This window comes from Neolamprologus brichardi, chromosome 15 (assembly GCF_056152115.1).
Source record: "Neolamprologus brichardi isolate AB-2024 chromosome 15, ASM5615211v1, whole genome shotgun sequence".
NCBI classification, from domain to species: domain Eukaryota; kingdom Metazoa; phylum Chordata; class Actinopteri; order Cichliformes; family Cichlidae; genus Neolamprologus; species Neolamprologus brichardi.
Genome location: NC_142118.1, coordinates 20,565,612 through 20,585,207, shown reverse-complemented (window position 1 = coordinate 20,585,207; position 19,596 = coordinate 20,565,612). Strand labels below are relative to the sequence as shown.

Here is a 19,596-nt window from a genome sequence, read left to right as displayed (position 1 = left end):
ATTTCTCATTACAATAAATTATGTTTATAGAAATCATGACTTTCAGAGACATGAAAAGCTGACATACTCAACCTATGAAACATTATCATCAGCAAAAATAACAACTGGATCCCTAAAGCTGTGATGAGGAAGTGACATCTCACTGATGAAAGGAAGTACAAACAGTCTTAAAGAGTCATCAGTTCAGAGAGTGTGACAGTCGAGATCGAGAACAAGAAAGAAGTGAGACAGAGAAGCACGATGGATGAATTCAGATGGATTCAAATGTTTTCATGTCTGATGATTCAGATTGCAGGTAAGAATACAGGAAACATTTAAATCGCAGTCAAACTAAATATTGTTCATATTATCACAGTCAACAACCTTTACAGTAAGTAAGACAGCTGATCGTGCTCTGTTTATGAACTTGTGTCTAAAATATCTTCACTCTGATTGTAAAAACTGCTGTATTCTAATTTATTTTACATTTCTCTTCAATCTTCTCAACAGTATCTGTAACTGAAGCCTCCATGTTTATGAAAGTTGGAGATGATGTCACTCTGCCTTGTCTAAATGTGATAGATGAGCAGAATAACTGTGATGGTACTGCGTGGGTATTTACTTCAAGAAACAGAGAAACAGTAGAGCTGATCACACTTGGACAGATTGGTGAAGTAGCTAAAACTAAATCAGACAGACTGAGTGTTACAGTGAACTGTTCTCTGTTTATAAAGAACGTCACAGTTGAGGATGTTGGTTTTTATTATTGTCAACAATACAAAGTCGAGGAAACAACATCTAAACACACTCTGGTTCATCAGTCTTTCATTGATCTCTATGTTATTACCCGTGAGTATTTACATCAAAATATTTTCAGTTCAAATCTTTTCAGAACATAAAATGTTCAATAATCATACTGAAACTGATTAAGATAACTTGACTAATTTCCGCTCTGTTTGTCTCACTTTGTTACATTATGTTCACCAGTGACTGAACATAAGGACACTGATAAGGTGAAGTTAAGCTGCTCTGTGGTGACATATGAACAGTGTCATCACACAGTGAAGTGGCTGCTTGGAGGTCGAGATGTGGAGAAAAGGAATAAAGAAATAGTGACTTCACAGACTGACTGCGCTGCCACTGCGTCTTTTCTTGAGTCTCACTATATTTACCCATCAAGGTATAATATAATGAAATGTGAAGTGACTGACACTAACGCAAGAAGAGTGCAGCTGTTTACTTTCGGCCCTCAGCCATCAGGTGAGGAAACAGGTGAGATCAGGATCAGCTGTTAATATGAGTAAAATCACATCAAACATTTACTTAATATATTTCAAGTATGAAAGTAGAATATTGTTTCTCATATTTACATCAGATGAGAAACATGAAAAACTTTTGTGCTTTTACTTTTTCATTTATTCAGGTGACACAAAAACAACAAAGAATCCAGCCAGAAAAACTGAAATAAGCACAAAATCAGAAACAAACCCAACAATGAAGAGTCCTTCAAAAGCAGGTGACACTATGAAGATTAAACTACAGTCAAGTAAAACTTTGTGTTTATTTGAAATGTAAATAGGGCTTTTAAAATCATGTTATCTTTTACAGTTTGTGAAAAAAACTGTCTTGAATTGGAACTGGAGTGCACTGATTTTGCTTCACATAAATTTACTAAAATAAGGTCTTTTTGCTCATGTGCTTTGAAGTTTCTTTTCCCCCCTTTTGTCAGCTATCCAGTGGTTCATCATTCCAGCTGCTGGTTTAGTCTCCCTCTTGGTAATAGTTTTGGTTTTCATCAGATGGAAGAGAACTAGAGGTGAGAACATTTACAGATAAAACTTGTATGAGTTTTAAAGTCAATGTTAGAGTTGACTGTTTGTGTCTTTACAGGAAATAAAACACAGATGGATGAAGATGCTGTGAGTTTTACATAATAATTATTTTACATTTTAAATAATTAAATGTTTCTTCAACTGACATTAAATAAACAACAAATCCGATCATCTCTGAGGGGTGTTAACAAGAACTAAACTGCCTTCATAGACACAGTTTACCACCTGATGTAACCAGATTATGTCTGTTTTTCAGGGACTGAATTTGAACCCTGCAGAGACTCAGTCTGCTCCTCAAACCAGTCAGGACTCGGTGAGATCACACACGACACCCAGAGTTAAAATCACTTCTTCTTCTCTAAAGTTAGAAATGCATGAGACTCACTGAGAAAGCGTACAAGATAAGAAAGTTAGACAATGTAGCTGTAGAACTGTGCAACAGACCATAAATTCAGAAATGTTAGGTCAGAGAAAGAAAAGACAACATTTTGAGACATCATTCACGAGATATACCATGACGCTGATACGAATTAAAGACATCAAAGTGTATCATGTGTGAAGAGTTGCTGGTGTCACATGACACAGTGTCACATATTACTGAGGAGTCAGCATGTTCTCGTCTTGACTGTTTAGGCTGATCCTGAAGTTTCGTATGCCACCGTCAGCTACACCAAAAACACCAACGGTAACACCAGGGTAAGGTGTTTTTCTTCTTCTTCTTCTTCTTCTTTTGGATATGTTCTGTAGTGTCATAGTTATGAAGTTAAACTTGTATGTAGAAGTGAAGAGGCTTGTTTGTTTTAATGTTGTTTTTGTTGGTTTTGGTTTTTTTGCTTTGGTTCCCTCTACTGACATGTTCTACATCCAGCTGTTCACTGGAAAACGAATGTTGTAGTGCAACCCCAATATCAAAAAATGATGCTGCAATAAATAAATAAATAAATAAACAAACAAATACAGAATAAAAATGGAATAAACTCATGTTTTATTGTCAATGGAACATTAAAAAAATCTAATGTTTGACTGAGAGATTTTACTATTTTATTAAAAAAAAGTTTATGTTGAATTTGAAAGTTGGGGGCAAAGAAAACAGGAAATGGAAGTGAAATTAAAGACCAGAAGGTTAATTCTGTTCATCTGGACATAGCATCTGTGGGGATGGGGTTCGCTCTGTATCAAGCCTTAAATATTGATCCATATGTGTTGTTTCTCCAACTGAAAACACTATCAACAGAATCAACTTTCTGGGATTTCCTTGCAAACCCAGACTGAGCATGCATCAATAAAGCAGGACAAACTTTTTGGAACTAACACGGTTAATCTGCCAGTAAGATGGTAGTGTGGAAAAAGAAATATCTCACCATCTACAATATATAATATCATCAAACGATTGTGAAGAATCTGAAGAAATCTCTGTGCAGAAAGGACAATATCGGATGTCCATGATCTTTAGGCAGCACTGCATTAAACACAAGCATGACTGAATCATGGAAACAACAGCATGTTTCAGAAATCGTTCCAGAAATCACCGTCTGTGAACACAGTTTACTGAGCCATCCACAGCTGTCTCTTTCAGGGAAGACCTTCCATATTTCAGCAACAACACTAAGCCGCATACTGCATTACAACAGCGTGGCACTGTAGCAGAAGCTGAAAACATTTGGCACGTGATAAAAACAGAAAATAGGACTATTGAGCAGCTTTCCTATATCTGATAGGAATGGGACAATATTTGTCTCCCAAAAGTCCAACAACTGGTCACTTCAGATCCCAGATGGTTATAAAATCTTGTTAAATGATGGGGGGATGCTACACAGTAATGGCCCTGTCCCAATTTCTTTGAGCTGTTGCTGAAATCAACAAATAAATCATTGCATTATTTGATTTACATTTTACACAGCTTATCAATGTTTTCAGAAATATGTACTTTTCTGTACTTTCCTCTAATATGTATTATCTTTATTTGTAGACCACACTAAGCCAGAGTTTGAATAAAGACTTCAAACAGACCTCCGGTTGTTTTGCTATGGATGTCAATGGCTGCTGTGTGTTTACTTAGTTCGTTTGTCTGTCAGTGAGATTATTCCAAAGAGCATGACAGAGGAAGATATCATTATGTGTCACACAGGTTTCCTTTTGTTTCCCAGATTCGGGGTGATGATGACAATGATGTGACCTACTGCACCGTGAAGGCTCCTTCGTCTTCTGCTGCAACCACTGCTGATCCCGACAACCTCTGCTCTACTGTCAACTTCCCAATCACATAGCACAAGCAGCTCACAAAAGGACTTGTATTTAATGGAAAATCCTTTTTTTTTTTCAATTTCACATGGAGCAGCGTGGTAGCATTATATTAATGAAAGTATAATTGGTGCCTGGACTACTTTACGTAAGTTATGAGCTGTAGCAAATACTCCAAAAGAAGGCTGGCTAGATAGAAAATATACAATTACATCAAACACTGGTATTTCCTGGCAGCTGGACGGCTACATGACCCACAGCGTTCAATGTCATTTAGCGTTAGTGTCTATTTTGAGTATTTCTTCTTGTGTTTCTAGTTCCCTCGTGTTCCCTCTGTCTCATCTATGTGTTTGCATCCTCTGTAATCATGCTTAGGGTGTGCTCCATTTATTGGAAACATTTATCTTAACTGATGATCTTCACACATTCAATTTCCTTAATAATCTTTTTATGTCCATGGTGTCATTGTCACAAATATGCCGCATGAGTGGACTCAGTGTCAACCACAACATGCAATTTCGCCTTACAAAAATTGTAATACCATTGTTAAAAAATGTCAAATATCAAAAATGTGAAAAAAAATTACGTACATAAGTAAAGGAGACAACTTACTAAAGTTTACTGAAGTTGTAATTAAGAAGTGACGTCTCACTAATGACAGGAAGTGACAGTCAAGAACAAGAAAGAAGTCAGACAGAGAAGCACAATGAATGAATTCAGATGGATTCAAATGTTTTTATGTCTGATTTATGTAGCATCTTCATAGATGTCTTTATAGTGTGGTGAAGAGAGGATAGGAAAGCAAGGAGGCAGAGAAAGTGGGGGAAGGCACGCAGCTAACTGTCAGGCTGCTGCATTTGACTTTGTGGCTTAATGTCACCTGCTTAGCTTGTGAGCTAAACTAGTGCTCAGGCTACAGGAAACACTTTAATGATGGGAAAACTAAATGTTATCAATACTACAATCACTTAACTGCAAATTAATGAAAAGGCTGATCATCCATGTTTTAGAGGAGCATTGGACATCTTTATAGGGTTGTTTCTGAAAGTTCCTTCAATCTTCTCAACAGTATCTGTAAATGAAACCTCCATGTTTATGAAAGTTGGAGATGACGTCACTCTGCCTTGTCTAAATGTGATAGATGAGCAGAATAACTGTGATGGTACTTAGTAGACTTTTACTTCAACAGAGAAACAGTAGAGCTGATCACACTTGGACAGATTGGTGAAGAAGCCAAAACCAAATCAGACAGACTGAGTGTTACAGCGAACTGTTCTCTGGTCATAAAGAAGCTCACGGCTCTGGATGTTGGTCTTTATTACTGTCATCAATACAAAGTCAAATAGAAACCTGATCTCACACTCTGGTTCAACTCTCTTATTACCTGTGAGCATTTAAAACTACTTTTTTTTATAGCTCAAACTCTTCTTGGAACAAAAGCAGTAATCACAATCACTGTTCCCTCTAAGCTGACCTCTTGAGCAATCGTGCAGTGCTGACACAGTCTTCACGCACAGAAAATCAGCGAAATAAAATAAAGACATGAATTTACTTTCATTCCAATTCAGGCTGGATTTTTGTTTTTGTGCGCAGCGCAGATTTTCTGTGTGGGGAGACCATGTCAGCAGTGCGCGATTGCTCACGCGCTTAGAGGGAACATTGAAATGAAACTGATTAAGATAACATGACTAATTTGTCTGTAGTTATCTCACATTATAAGATTATGTTCACCAGTGACTGACCCCACAATAAGCTGATTTTAAACTGCTCCGTGTTGACGTGTGAAGAGTGTGATCACACAGTGAAGTGGCTGATAAAAGGTGACGATGTGATTAAAAATAACAATGAAATTGTGACTTCACAGATTAGCTACTCCTCCACTGTGTCTTTCCCAAAGTTTCTCCATAGTGACTGAAACTGACACATTCAGCCCTCAGCTATGGAAACAGGTGGTGTCTTATTGTATTTAATTCATCTGAATAAAAAACATTTTTTATTCAGTTTTATTCTTTGTTGCAGGTTGTAAATTGTACTGCAGAACAAATTAATAATTGTCACAGTTCAGTTCTGTTAATCACACCTACATCACCTTCTTCCAAGACTTTTCTCATTTCCATACTTTGTTCCTTCTTGTTTTGTTCCTCCTGTGACTCAGTTTTTACTTTCAGGGTAAAAATTCATTTCAGTCAAAATTCATATTTAATTGACTTTACTTCAAAGTGAGGCTCCAAAGCAAAGGGTGTTTCATTTCATTAAACACGAGTCAAAGATTTAGAAAATAAAAATTGGGCAGTTTTTCAGTCAGCTCTCCTCGATCATCTGATCTTAAGATTCACTCATTTTCTCTGAACTTTTCAAGCTGGTTTTTTGTTTCACATTTCTTCACAACGTGTTTGAGCCTTTTCTTCCTGCTTGAATTTAGTTCCTCTTTTTACATCCACAAAGAAACCACATAAAGACTGTTTCTGTGCATTCAGGCCCTCTATTCTGATCTCTAACATACATGTGACAATAAGTGAGTTTTAAACATTAAACGTAAGAAATAAACTGAGAGAACACGTAGTTGGGTGGAGAGAGAGGCTCAGAGGCTTCATCACTGTTTTAATCATTTGTGTTTCTGATGTTTATCTGGTCATTATTACAGACTCAAATGTCCAGAGCTCTGTTGTTGCTGCAGCTCACACATTCTCACCAAAACACTTTATCATCAGCTCTCAGAAAGAAATGACTTCATGTTAACAATGAGGAAGAGGAGGGTCTCAGTCCACTAAAAAAATCTTATCTGCTATATTTTCTATAGCTGCAGTTGGATATCTTTATCTCTTACACATCAGTCAACATGTAGGAGTTTGATGCTTCGACTGTTTGTTCTTATGTGCTGTCTGTTTTCTAACAAGCTCTGTTAAAACAAAGAGGATGGAAACATTTATCTTTACAATCTTCACACGTTCAGTTCTCGGTCATCTTTTTTTATTTTCATGGTGTCAAACACGTCATTGTCACAAATGGACACAATGTGCACCTGCTGAGTCTTCTTATCGTTTTTCTTTAGAACTTTTATTTATAAAATATTGAAAGAGTTCAGTTGGTGGACTCAAATTTTTAAAACATTTTACAATACTTTTTCCTTTTTAAAAATGCATTCATGAATTTCAGAGATTTCAGCTGATGGACTCAGATTTTGAAGTACGAACATCAACAAAAAAGGGACAGAACTGATAATTACTAAAGTTGTGGTGAGGATGTGACGTCTGACAAATAACAGGAAGTACAAACAGTCTTAAAGAGTCAACGGTTCAGAGAGTGTGACAGTCGAGATCAAGAACAAGAAAGAAGTGAGACAGAGAAGCACGATGGATGAATTCAGATGGATTCAAACGTTTTTATGTCTGATGCTGACGATTCAGATTGCAGGTAAGAATACAGGAAACATTTAAATACCAGTAAATCTAAACATTATCAATATCATTACAGTCAATAACCTTTACAGTAAATAAGACAGCTGATCGTGCTCTATTTATAAACTTGTGTCTGAAATGATCTTCACTGTGATTGTAAAAAGTGCTGTATTCTAATTTATTTTTCCTTTTTCTCTTTAATCTTCTCAACAGTATCTGTAAATGAAGCCTCCGTGTTTATGAGAGTTGGAGATGACGTCAGTCTGCCTTGTCTAAATGTGATAGATGAGCAGAATAACTGTGATGGTACTACATGGACGTTTACTCCAAGAAACAAACCAACAACAGTAGAGCTGATCACACTTGGACAGATTGTTGAAGAAGCTAAAACCAAATCAGACAGACTGAGTGTTACAGTGAACTGTTCTCTGCTTATAAAGAAGCTCACAGTCGAGGATGTTGGTCTTTATTCCTGTCAACAATACAAAGTCGAGGAAACACCATCTACATACACTCTGGTTCATCAGTCTTTGGCTCATCTCTCTGTTATTACCTGTGAGTATTTACATCAAAATAGTTTTAGCTCAAACTCTTCTTGGAACAAAAAACATTAATCATAATTATAATAATTAAGAAATAATCAGTTAAAGTGTCCTAATACACGTTTTTGTGTCTCACATTGTTACATTATGTTCACCAGTGACTGAACATAAGGACACTGAGAAGATGACGTTAAGCTGCTCTGTGGTGACATATGAACGGTGTCATCACACAGTGAAGTGGCTGCTTAGAGGTCAAGCTGTGAACAAAGAGAACAAACAAATAGTGACTTCACAGACTGACTGCGCTGCCACTGTGTCTATTCTGGAGAATCATTACTTAAACTCATCACGTCATAAAATACTGAAGTGTGAAGTTACTGATGCTGAAACAGGAGAAGTGCAGCTGTTTACCTTCAGCCATCAGACCTCAGGTGAGGAAACAGGTGAGATCATGATCAACTATTTAATACGACTAAAATCAGCTAAAGCTTGAATTTACAACAGATGAAAAACATGGAAAAGTTTAATGTTGTGTTGTTTCATTTATTCAGGTGACACAAAAACAACAAAGAAACCAGCCAGAAAAACTGAAACAACCACAACAATTAAGACGCTTCTAAAATCAGGTGATGTTACTAAAACTAAGTTTACCAAAGATATTTATTTATTTTTCAGTTCAAAGTGGCCTTTTAATATGATTTACAGCACATGAAAAATACATTCTCTCTCTTTTTTTAAAATTTGTGATTTCAGATGATACAACAGCAAAAACTGTGGAAAATGAAAACACGACACCAAACAACAAATCATCTGCAGATTCACAACATGGTAACTCAACCATGTGACTGCAAATGAAAAGTTAAAGATATACTGTAACATATATTTTACTTTTTATGTTTCTATTTTGGATTTTATATTTTTATATCAGATATTTAATTACATTTATGTAGATTTAGCTGAGTGACAGTCAGACAAGTATCCTACAGGAAACATAAGATGGAAACTTTTGGTCTGAAGATGTTTTCATTTTTGTATTAAACATAAATATTTGTCTCTGAGTATCATGGCTGTGGGTGGAGATCTATTTATTCATTTAATCACTGTCTAAGAGAAAAATCACATATCTGAACTCAAATGTTTCTGTTCATCAGATATTTAGACAGGAATACACTGACTTTGGTTCACATAGTGTAAAATGAAAGCAAATGTCTCTGATTATGTGTGTCTGTATTTTCCTCTTCATATAACATTTCACCAGCTGACTGTGTCAACATGGCAGCCATCTTTAGCCTTTTTCCATATTTTAAACTGGGCCATTTTGATTCACTTTTTTCAGATTTTGTATCTTTGAGGTTCATAATTGTCTTTGTGGGATTGGCAGCACTTTTAATAACAGCTGTGACAGTCAACATGTGGACAAAAACTAAAGGTAAATTTAATCATGAGAAGTTTGAATGATTTTGAATTTTCACTTTAATATTAAATTGACTTTCTTCTTATTTTAGGGAAGAAAACACAGATGGATGAAAACACAGTAAGTACAAAACTCAGTAATCCAACATAACAAAAACTTCTAAATGTTTATTTCTGATACTGTAAACAACATTTCAGAGATTATTTTGAATTTTTTGAGCGAAATGTGGTTCAGCAGAGGACTGAGAGTCAGAAGTGAAAGGTTGTTGGTTTGAACCCCACATGTGAGGGTTTGTCTTGGGAAAGTGGATCATTGATGCTGTCATCTGCCTTTAAATTATCACTGAAATTATTATTAAATATTTGTGATAAAGTTGTTAAACTTGTCCCAACAGCTGACACACTGAAAGAAAACCAGCAGGATGCAAAGCAAAAGAATTTGAACAACAAATCACAAAATAACAAAACGCGCCTCACTCCACTGCGCAAGGTGACGTCAGAGTGACGTCTTGTACACGTCAGTCCACTGAAGGCTTGTTTTGGAACGCCAGGCGACGTCTTTTTCCTGATGTCTACTAAACGTCAAGTGTTGACATCTGTAGGGTCTCCGTGTACAGGCTATTTATAGTCCAAATTTGGTTGTGGACGTTGTTTCATTGTCAGACTCAGACTCACTGTAGACGTCATTTTTATGCTGCTTGTATGAGCTCTGTGGTCCCATGTTTCCAGAGGGTGGAGGACATGGTTTCTATAGGCCACGAGCTGATTTTACTGTAGCTTTATTTATAGCTTTGTATGTCTCCAGTTATCATCTGTGTCTGAGACAATGAAATGAAGTTATTAGAAAATGATCTGGAACAGTATTTGAAATTGGACCAGATCATACCAGTTATGTATGAAGGAATGCAGAGAGGTCAGCGAGCATCTCCAAGATGGCGAGGGATCTGGAACTAAAACTAAAGTGAGCAGCTGCTCGGTGGATTTTAAGCAGATACTCCAGTTCATACATACACACTTCTACAAACTTCTCGTACTTTCCATTACAAATTCTCACAGTCAGCTACTGATCACAACCACATTCAGTGCCTTTTACAATCGTGAGCTCTTCATAATAAACAGGATACCTGTAAGAATAAATCATATATAATGGAAATGCTCTTTCAAACTTATTAAACACATTGTACTCATTTTAAAAGTAATCCAATTTTTTCTAAAGACTTAAACCATTATTATTATAAATTTTAAGACGGATTTTAAAAATATGTAATATGATAACATATTTTAATAAATGACCATTTTAACCTGGTTACAAACAAATAAGTTGATTAATTGAAATAAATGAACTAGTTAAAAAACAGGAAAATATAAAATAACAAAAACCAACCTACATGCACTGAATAAATAAATACGCAAACACATAATAGATCATGTTTGTTCATAAATAATTTGTATTCATATGTGTCATGTTGATGACAACAATGTTGATATTTCTAAATAAAAAATTAAATCTATTAATCATGTAAATTTCCTGTCATAGACGTCCTCAGGTGCTGGTGAAGGGCTGGGGTGGGTACTCCTTTGCAGTCTTGCGATGTGCTGCATTTTGTGCTCATGGCTGCAGGTCCTGGTTGGGCGGCTGGGCTCTTCTTCCACTTGCAGGGCCTGGAGCCCTGGTTCCCTGGGTTGCCCAGTTTTTTGGCTGGGTCTCTTCCTGGTTGGGAGTGGTTTAAGCCCCCCGTGGCTGCTTCACTCTGTTGGGTGGGTTGGCCTGCATCAGTATGTCCTGGTTGTGTCTCAGGGGCTCTTCAATGCCCGCAGGCCCTTTTTTGGAAGGGGGGGCAGGGGGGGTCCTTTTTTTGTGTGTCTGTTGTCAGGTGTGAAAATGACTGTGGTTGCATGCAGTCCATGAAGAGTGTGTGTGTTAGGAGGGGGGTGTGGGCTGCACAGACAGCAGTGGGTTGGGCCATTCATGTGTCGTTGCTGGCTGTACTGGACAATGACCCACCCCTCCTTTTTAATTACATCTTTGCAGCTAATGACATATCACCATGCACCATATAATGGCCTTTGGGGGCAGGTGTGTCATTACACATATCTTTTAAAAACAGAAATAAATTAACAGAAATTAATAAATGAACAGGTCAAGGAAACAGAAAAACAAGAGGAGCTTGTAAAGAATTTGTAGAGCTCATGTTGGAGAAGCAAATGTGTTTGGCACAACATCACATTCAGATCATGATTCTGAATCTCAGCTCTCAGACAAGACAGGATTTAAAAAAAAGAAAATGTATTTGTCTAAATCCAATCTGATATATTTTATCTTGTTTTTGTTTATGTGACAGGAACATTATGATAGCAGCCACTATCGTTCCCACAATATCATACAATTGATTGCCCTGAAAATCAGAACAGAATTAGGAAAAAAGCCTTTTAAATTTGCTGCCCCTGTTTCCTGGAATGATCTGCAGACGCAACTGAAAATGTTAGAAATGGTTACGTTTTAAGTCCATTTTAAAGAAAGGAGAGAATAACTCTTTTAGTCAATGTGATTGTTTTTAATGTCACTCTTAATGATCTGTTGTTGTATGTTCCTCACATGTTTGTAGGAATATTGTGTTTTTTTAATTGTTATGTAATTATGTGATGCATGTACTTTTGACTTTTGCTGCCATGATGCCAGGTGTCTCTTAGAAATTAGATGTTAATCTCAATGAGATTTTTACCTGGACAAATAAAGGACTAATAATAATTTATTTGACAGGTACATTATGATAGAGATGAAGATGTTCCAGTCAACTATGAAAATGTGGGAGACTCTGCTGTTTCTATCAGACTGCACTGATCAAAGACTTGCTGTTATGTTATCAGTATCATCTCATCTGGTTTTACACGTTAAATATCTTAAATATGATGAGTCCATTTTAGTGTGTGTGTGTGTGTGTGCGCGCGTGTGTGTGTGATGGTATTTTAATGTACGTTTTATAACGTGTGTTTAATGATCTTTAGAATCTGTATAAATATTCTGTTTTGTTTATGATAATTTGATCTCAATATTAAAACAAATTTCTATCCAGTTTCAGTGTTTGCTGCAGGTGAAACTGTATTTATGCAAAATAAATAATTAATTGTCACAGTTTAGGGCTGAGCTCTTTTTTCATGTAGTACCCTTTTCTGTCCACCAGAGGACCTCAGTCTGTCACTTTCTGTACAGTCACCTGATAATCACACCTGCATCTCCCAGGGAATTTCTCATTCCTCTCATTTGTGCCTCCTCATTTTCTGTCATGCATCCTCCTGACTGTGACTCATAAAATATCAAATATCCTTAGTGCACCATGATGAGAGGAAATTGTAATTCCCCAAACTCATTTTTAGAACAGAGGAGAGAGAAGAGAGAGATCCATTTAGTGGTTGGGGAAACGAGACGAGTCAAAGACGGACAAACTGAAAAATGAGAAAATGGGTCCAAATCAGAGGCTTCATCAGAGTTTTAATCATTTGTGTTTCTGATGTTTATCTGGTCATTATTACAGAGTCAAGCATCCAAAGCTCTGCTGCTGCTGCAGTTCCTTCACTCTCACAAAAACACTTCCTCTTCAGCTCTCAGAAAGAAATAACTTCATGTTAACAATGAGGAAGAGGAGGGTCTCAGTCCACTAAAATATCTCATCTGCTGTATTTTCTATAGCTGCAGTTGGATATCTTTATCTCTTAGACATCAGTCAACATGAAGGAGTTTGATGCTTCGACTGTTTGTTCTTATGTGCTGTCTGTTTTCTAACAAGCTCTGTTAAAACAAAGAGGATGGAAACATTTATCTTTACAATCTTCACACATTCAGTCCTCGGTCATCTTTTTATTTTCATGGTGTCAAACACGTCATTGTCACAAATAGACACAATGTGCACCTGCTGAGTTTTCTTATCGTTTCTCTTTACAATAGTTTTTCTTTATAAAAAATGCATTCATGAATTTCAGAGATAGCTGATGAACCTCTCTATGAAACATAAACATCAACAAAAAAGGGAAAGAACTGATAATTACTAAAGTTGTGGTGAAGATGTGACATCCGACAAATAACAGGAAGTACAAAGAGTCTTAAAGAGTCAACAGTTCAGAGGGTGTGACAGTCGAGATCGAGAACAAGAAAGAAGTGAGACAGAGAAGCACGATGGATGAATTCAGATGGATTCAAATGTTTTCATGTCTGATGCTGATGATTCAGATCACAGGTAAGAATACAGGAAACATTTAAATAGCAGTAAATCTAAACATTATCAATATCATTACAGTCAACAACCTTTACAGTAAATAAGACAGCTGATCGGGCTCTGTTTATAAACTTGTGTCTGAAATGATCTTCACTCTGATTGTAAAAACTGCTGTATTCTAATTTATTTTTCCTTTTTCTCTTCAATCTTCTCAACAGTATCTGTAAATGAAGCCTCCATGTTTATGAGAGTTGGAGATGACGTCACTCTGCCTTGTGTGAATGTGATAAATGAGCAGAATAACTGTGATGGGACTACGTGGACCTTTGGTTCAAGAAACAAACCAACAACAGTAGAGCTGATCAAACTTGGACAGATTGGTGAAGAAGCTAAAACTAAATCCGACAGACTGAATGTTACAGCAAACTGTTCTCTGCTTATAAAGACTCTCACAGTCGAGGATGTTGGTGGTTATTCCTGTCGACAATACAAAGTCGAGGAAACACCATCTAAACATACTCTGGTTCATCAGTCTTTGGTTCATCTCTCTGTTATTACCTGTGAGTATTTACATCAAAATAGTTTTAGCTCAAACTCTTCTTGGAACAAAAAACATTAATCATAATTATAATAATTAAGAAATAATCAGTTAAAGTGTCCTAATACACATTTTTGTGTCTCACATTGTTACATTATGTTCACCAGTGACTGAACATAAGGACACTGAGAAGATGACATTAAGCTGCTCTGTGGTGACATATGAACAGTGTCATCACACAGTGAAGTGGCTGCTTGGAGGTCAAGCTGTGAACAAAGAGAACAAACAATTAGTGACTTCACAGACTGACTGCGCTGCCACTGTGTCTATTCTGGAGAATCATTACTTAAACGCATCACGTCATAAAATACTGAAGTGTGAAGTTACTGATGCTGAAACAGGAGAAGTGCAGCTGTTTACTTTCAGCCGTCAGACCTCAGGTGAGGAAACAGGTGAGATCATGATCAACTATTTAATACGACTAAAATCAGCTAAAGCTTGAATTTACAACAGATGAAAAACATGGAAAAGTTTTATGTTGTGTTATTTCATTTATTCAGGTGACACAAAAACAACAAAGAAACCAGCCAGAAAAACTGACAAAAAAACAATTAAGACGCTTCTAAAATCAGGTGATGTTACTAAAACTAAGTTTACCAAAGATATTTATTTATTTTTCAGTTCAAAGTGGCCTTTTAATATGATTTACAGCACATGAAAAATACATTCTCTCTCTTTTTTTAAAATTTGTAATTTCAGATGATACAACAGCAAAAACTGTGGAAAATGAAAACACGATACCAAACAACAAATCATCAGGAGATTCAACACATGGTAACTCAACCATGTGTCTGCAGTTTAAGTTAAAAATATCAAATAAAAGTTAAAAAGTAAAATATATTTTACTTGTAAAATATATTTTACTTTTTATGTTTCTATTTTGTTTTTTTTTTATTTTTATTCCAGTCATTTCATTACATTTATGTACATTTAGCTGAGTGACAGTCAGACATGTATCCTACAGGAAACATAAGATGGAAACTTTTGAGATTTAAGATGTTTTCACTTTTGTATTAAACATAAATATTTGTCTCTGAGTATCATAGCTGTGGGTGGAGATATATTTATTCATTTAATCATTGTCTGAGAGAAAAATCACACGTCTGAACTCAAATATTTCTTTTCATGGGATTTTCTTTTTTTTTTTGTGGATAGAAATACACTGACTTTGGTTCACATAATGTGAATGAAAGTGAATGTCTCTAACATTATACCAGCTGTCTTTTTAAACACAGCAGCCACTTTAGCCATATTTTCCATGTTTTAAACTAGAAAATGCTTTAGAGACTTTTTGTTTTTCTCCTTTTGCCAGCGATCCAGTGGTTCATCATTCCAGCTGTGGGCTTAGTCTCACTCTTGATAGTTGTTGTGTTTTTCATCAGATGGAAGAGAGCTAGAGGTGAGAACATTTACAAATAAAACTTCTATAAGTTTTGAAGTGAATGTTAGAATTGACTTTTTGTGTCTTTACAGGAAACAAAACACAGATGGATGAAGATGCTGTGAGTTTTCCTATAAAAAATTAAATGTTTCTTCAACTGACATTAAATGAACAACAAATCCGATCATCTCTGAGGGGTGTTAACAAGAACTAAACTGCCTTCACAGACACAGTTTACCACCTGATGTAACCAGATTATGTCTGTTTTTCAGGGACTGAGTTTAAACCCTGTAGAGACTCGGTCTGCTCCTCAAACCAGTCAGGACTCGGTGAGATTACACACGACACCCAGAGCAGAGCTACAACCACTTCTTCTTTTATGTGTTCTCTAAATGTAAATGCATGACACACAGTGAGAGTCTGATGCTAGTATTACTATACTGTTCATATAGTGGATGATAAAATAATAAAGGATGTGTGAAAAGTGGTTATTCTGTGAGACACATAGCAGATGATATCTGTTACCATGGTGCTGTGCTGTGTATGCTGGCCAGCAGCATGGCCTCAGAGACTGCAGTGTATATAGTGAACATTGAGAGGACTTTTGACTGGCAGCATCATAGAATAGATCTTACTAGCCAGGACTGTATACTACACTCAGAAGAACAGGCTCTGGATCACTGTGACCTGAAAAAACGACTTAATACAAAGACGTAAGCCTTCAGATTTGCAGAAATGGAGGAACTGAGGACCTACGGGTGTAGTTGGAAACACCCACTGCTTGGCTGTGACTTCTGAACAGATTAGGAAACTTCTGGAGAAACTACATAAAAGCAAAGCCACCGAGGACCTGTGCTATCCAGCTGTCTGTGATCCTGAGTCACATTTACAACATGAATCTGAAGTAGGACAAGATTTCAGTGTTATGGAAATCTTCCTGTCCACTTCCTATTTAACACCATCAGAGCTTAACAACTATCGAGTTTCCTCGCCCACTTTGTAAACCTCAGGATCTGGATTATATGCCACCCAACTCACCTACACCTTTACTCTGACAATTCTACAGTGGTTTGAAGTATTTGAAGTATTACTAATTGTAACAGCACAGAGCACTAATGAATGATTTTGAGGAGTGGTCTGGGAGAATTGATCTGCTTCTGGATGTGAACAAGAGCAGACAGATGGTGAATGACTTCAGAAGGAAGATGATGGCTACATAACCAGTGTTTATCCTGGGAGGGTATTATTGTCTGTCTGTCTCTGTTTCCTCTGCGAAAGACTGGCGACCTCTCTGGGTTGTACCCCGCCTCTCGCCCTATGATAGCTGGGATAGGCTCCAGCCCCTCTGTGACCCTGATAAAGATAAGCGGAAGAAAATAGATATATGGAGTATGTTGATGTGGTGGAGGAGGTACAAGTATCTGGGCATCCACATCTGGCTATCTTCTCTAACAGGCTGATTCAGCTCCACTGCACAAAGAATGAAACAAAACGCATTTCTTACCGCATGTTATTGCCTTCTATTATAAGCTACAATAATAATAATAATAATAATAATAATAATAATAATGTTAGGTAGAATAATAATAATCATCTCATCATTGTTGTCCATGTATCTTCTCGTCTTCACTGTGTAGGCGGATCCTGAAGTTTCCTACGCTACCATCAGCTACACCAAGACCACGAATAAAGTTCAGGTAAGGTTTTGTCTTTGTGTATTATTTTTTTTTATTTGCTATATTTGTATATTTTTTTTTATTTATTCAGTAACATCAGTAACAAGAGCTCACAGAGAGCATAACCCCTCTGAAGGTCAAGGGCTATACATCAGCTATTACACCATGCAGACTTTTTATGGATTATTTAGCTGATGTGAGCATAGTTAACTGAGTCCTCCTGCAGTAATCATGTGAGTAACTACAAAACATATAATGGGCGACTTGTTAACTGCAAAACAGAACTTCATAGAGGTTGGTGGAGAGGCTGAGCATGGGCAAACAAAAAATCCATCATATTTGATCCACAATTTCTTTGAAACTAAAAATAATGTATTGAACACAGAAGCATGTGATCTCTAAGCGCCCTTTCAGTATTTCCATCGACCCGCTTATCCACTTCAGGGTCACAGTGTTTTGTCACTTTTCCAGGTACGTGGTGATGATGAAGGTGATGCAGTGACCTACAGCAGTGTGAAGGCTCATTCCTCTTCTGCTGCAGCCACTGCTGATCCCAGCAGCCTCTACTCTACTGTCAGTTTCCCAGTCACATAGTTCAAGTTGACAAAAAGGACTCACATTTAAGTTAAAGACTAATTTTGTGTTTGCATACAACAGATTGATAGCAACATGCTAATTAACATAAACTATTAGATAGATACCATTATTATAACAAACATTTGGTTTCAAATCCAGAACCACGTTTTTATATCCTTACATTAAAACTATATAAATAAATGTAAATAGAAACTTTATTTTCTTTGTGAAATCAGACCAGTGTGTTTCCAGAATGTGATCCAAGTGTGAATATCTAAATGTACACACATAAGCCTCGTATAGATACTATATTAAATGATTATACATTTATATTTTACAAAAAACATTTCTGCTAACATTTGTACATTATTAACATATTTGCAACTTAACAAAAAAAAGTTGTTCCTGGTTAGTTCAGCAGAAGACATGTGGAGGTTGAAATGTAATTTAAACCCTGCTTACGCTTGCTGTTCAGTTTAATTTAGCTTTAGTTTTTTATTTCCTGTTTTACTTTGAAGTTTACTTTTCTTTCATGTCTCGCATTAGTCCTACTTTTTATTTTGTTATTTCTCAATCTGCCCATATTGTCTTCATCTGTGTTTATCCTAAACCTCAACTAGTCATCAATGTATATAAAGTCCTGTCCTCCCTTTATCTTTCCCTGATCATTTGTTGGATCTTGTGATTCGGGTTTCTTCTTTAAGTTTTGTTTAGTTCCTTCCACATTCAGTTCTTAATTCTGTTTTCATTACACTTTAATACGAGCAATTTTTAAGTCTACTGTTTTCCATTTTATTTCTGCACATAAATAAATATTCATATTTGTAAACCATTTGTTTATTATTATTTTTATTACAAATTTATACTACTAATCTCTTGTCACTATTACAACTAGCATGAAAACCACCTGACATTCTGTAAGTCTCTGTTATCCCAATAGAATAGCTCTGATACGCATAAGAATTTTCTCAAAGGACTTCTAAATACCCTCTTGATTTTACAGCTTGACTTGATGAGCAATAACACTTTACCACTGTAATGGAAAATGTCTTTATTCTATGTATTCATAACATATTTTAACAATAGAAGAATATAAGGGGCACCTTTGGGGGTGGGGGTGGGAGGTATGCCCCCCACACCTCCACCAGTGACCGCCAGAAAGGGCACCTTTTGCACGTACGAGGACGCACACATGCACTCTGATGCACGCGCGTTCGCTCATCCAAAAAAGTGGCACTTCCGGGCCACGCGGTCCCCACTGCGCACGCTCTATGGCCTCCATATTAATGATCAATGATAATTGAAGAGGAAGCTTGAACCCTGGCTCTGGATATTTTCATGACAGTGACAGTGCAGACATCTACATGTTTTTTTTTCCATCATAAAGACTGAGATATGAAGCATCATTAAAGAGTCACTTCAGTAATGCTGCTGAAAGAAAGAAGTGTTGACTCGTGTTTTTAATAGGTGACTTAAAACACCAAATTATAATTTCAGGGGTTTATTTTAAGTTTAAAAAATATAACAGCTGATAAGACAGCTGGTTTAGTCACTGTGAATGTTAAAGGAGATTTGTTCCATAGACACCTTATACTAGTGTTTCCCACACTTAATCCAACACTACGATGTTCTAATTAAATCCAGATTCCATTTATAGTTTTCAGTGAAATTTGTTAAACCATTGCTTAATGGCCCGTTAAGCAATGGTTTAACAGATTTGCAGTGCAAGTCACTCTTTACTGACACATT

At 36.5% G+C, this 19,596-nt stretch overlaps 3 protein-coding genes across 10 annotated transcripts; all 3 read left to right on the top strand.

The window, feature by feature from the left end:
- The first annotated feature begins 240 nt into the window (after nt 1–240).
- Nucleotides 241–4,859, top strand: LOC148098455 (uncharacterized). 3 transcript variants are annotated; one of them, XM_087852103.1, is made up of 9 exons: nt 241–295; nt 490–828; nt 967–1,239; nt 1,403–1,495; nt 1,709–1,795; nt 1,870–1,898; nt 2,068–2,124; nt 2,445–2,507; nt 3,959–4,859. In XM_087852103.1, exons 1-9 carry the CDS (start codon nt 241–243, stop codon nt 4,076–4,078), a joined length of 1,116 nt encoding a protein of 371 aa, XP_087708229.1. In that variant the 3' UTR covers nt 4,079–4,859. The 3 variants fall into 3 exon arrangements, with proteins under 3 accessions (XP_087708229.1, XP_087708228.1, XP_087708230.1); XM_087852102.1 differs by having other exon boundaries at nt 967–1,251; nt 1,403–1,491; nt 1,717–1,795; XM_087852104.1 differs by lacking the exon at nt 1,403–1,495 and having other exon boundaries at nt 967–1,251.
- A 2,546-nt stretch (nt 4,860–7,405) lies between these two features.
- Nucleotides 7,406–12,342, top strand: LOC148098454 (uncharacterized). 3 transcript variants are annotated; one of them, XM_087851950.1, is made up of 8 exons: nt 7,406–7,466; nt 7,664–8,005; nt 8,151–8,435; nt 8,544–8,618; nt 8,746–8,820; nt 9,329–9,421; nt 9,498–9,526; nt 12,167–12,342. In XM_087851950.1, the coding sequence occupies exons 1-8, from the start codon at nt 7,406–7,408 to the stop codon at nt 12,245–12,247; spliced, it is 1,041 nt and encodes a 346-aa protein (XP_087708076.1). In that variant the 3' UTR covers nt 12,248–12,342. The 3 variants fall into 3 exon arrangements, with proteins under 3 accessions (XP_087708076.1, XP_087708077.1, XP_087708078.1); XM_087851951.1 differs by lacking the exon at nt 8,746–8,820; XM_087851952.1 differs by lacking the exons at nt 8,544–8,618; nt 8,746–8,820.
- Nucleotides 12,343–13,576: 1,234 nt separating this feature from the next.
- LOC118453520 (uncharacterized) lies at nt 13,577–18,177 on the top strand. Of its 4 annotated transcripts, none has more exons than XM_087851946.1 (10): nt 13,577–13,637; nt 13,835–14,176; nt 14,322–14,606; nt 14,715–14,786; nt 14,914–14,988; nt 15,527–15,613; nt 15,688–15,716; nt 15,868–15,924; nt 17,233–17,292; nt 17,743–18,177. In XM_087851946.1, the coding sequence occupies exons 1-10, from the start codon at nt 13,577–13,579 to the stop codon at nt 17,863–17,865; spliced, it is 1,191 nt and encodes a 396-aa protein (XP_087708072.1). In that variant the 3' UTR covers nt 17,866–18,177. The 4 variants fall into 4 exon arrangements, with proteins under 4 accessions (XP_087708072.1, XP_087708073.1, XP_087708074.1 ...); XM_087851947.1 differs by lacking the exon at nt 14,914–14,988 and adding an exon at nt 15,253–15,262 and having other exon boundaries at nt 14,715–14,805; nt 15,535–15,613; XM_087851948.1 differs by lacking the exon at nt 14,914–14,988 and having other exon boundaries at nt 14,322–14,594.
- The last annotated feature ends 1,419 nt before the right edge of the window (nt 18,178–19,596 follow it).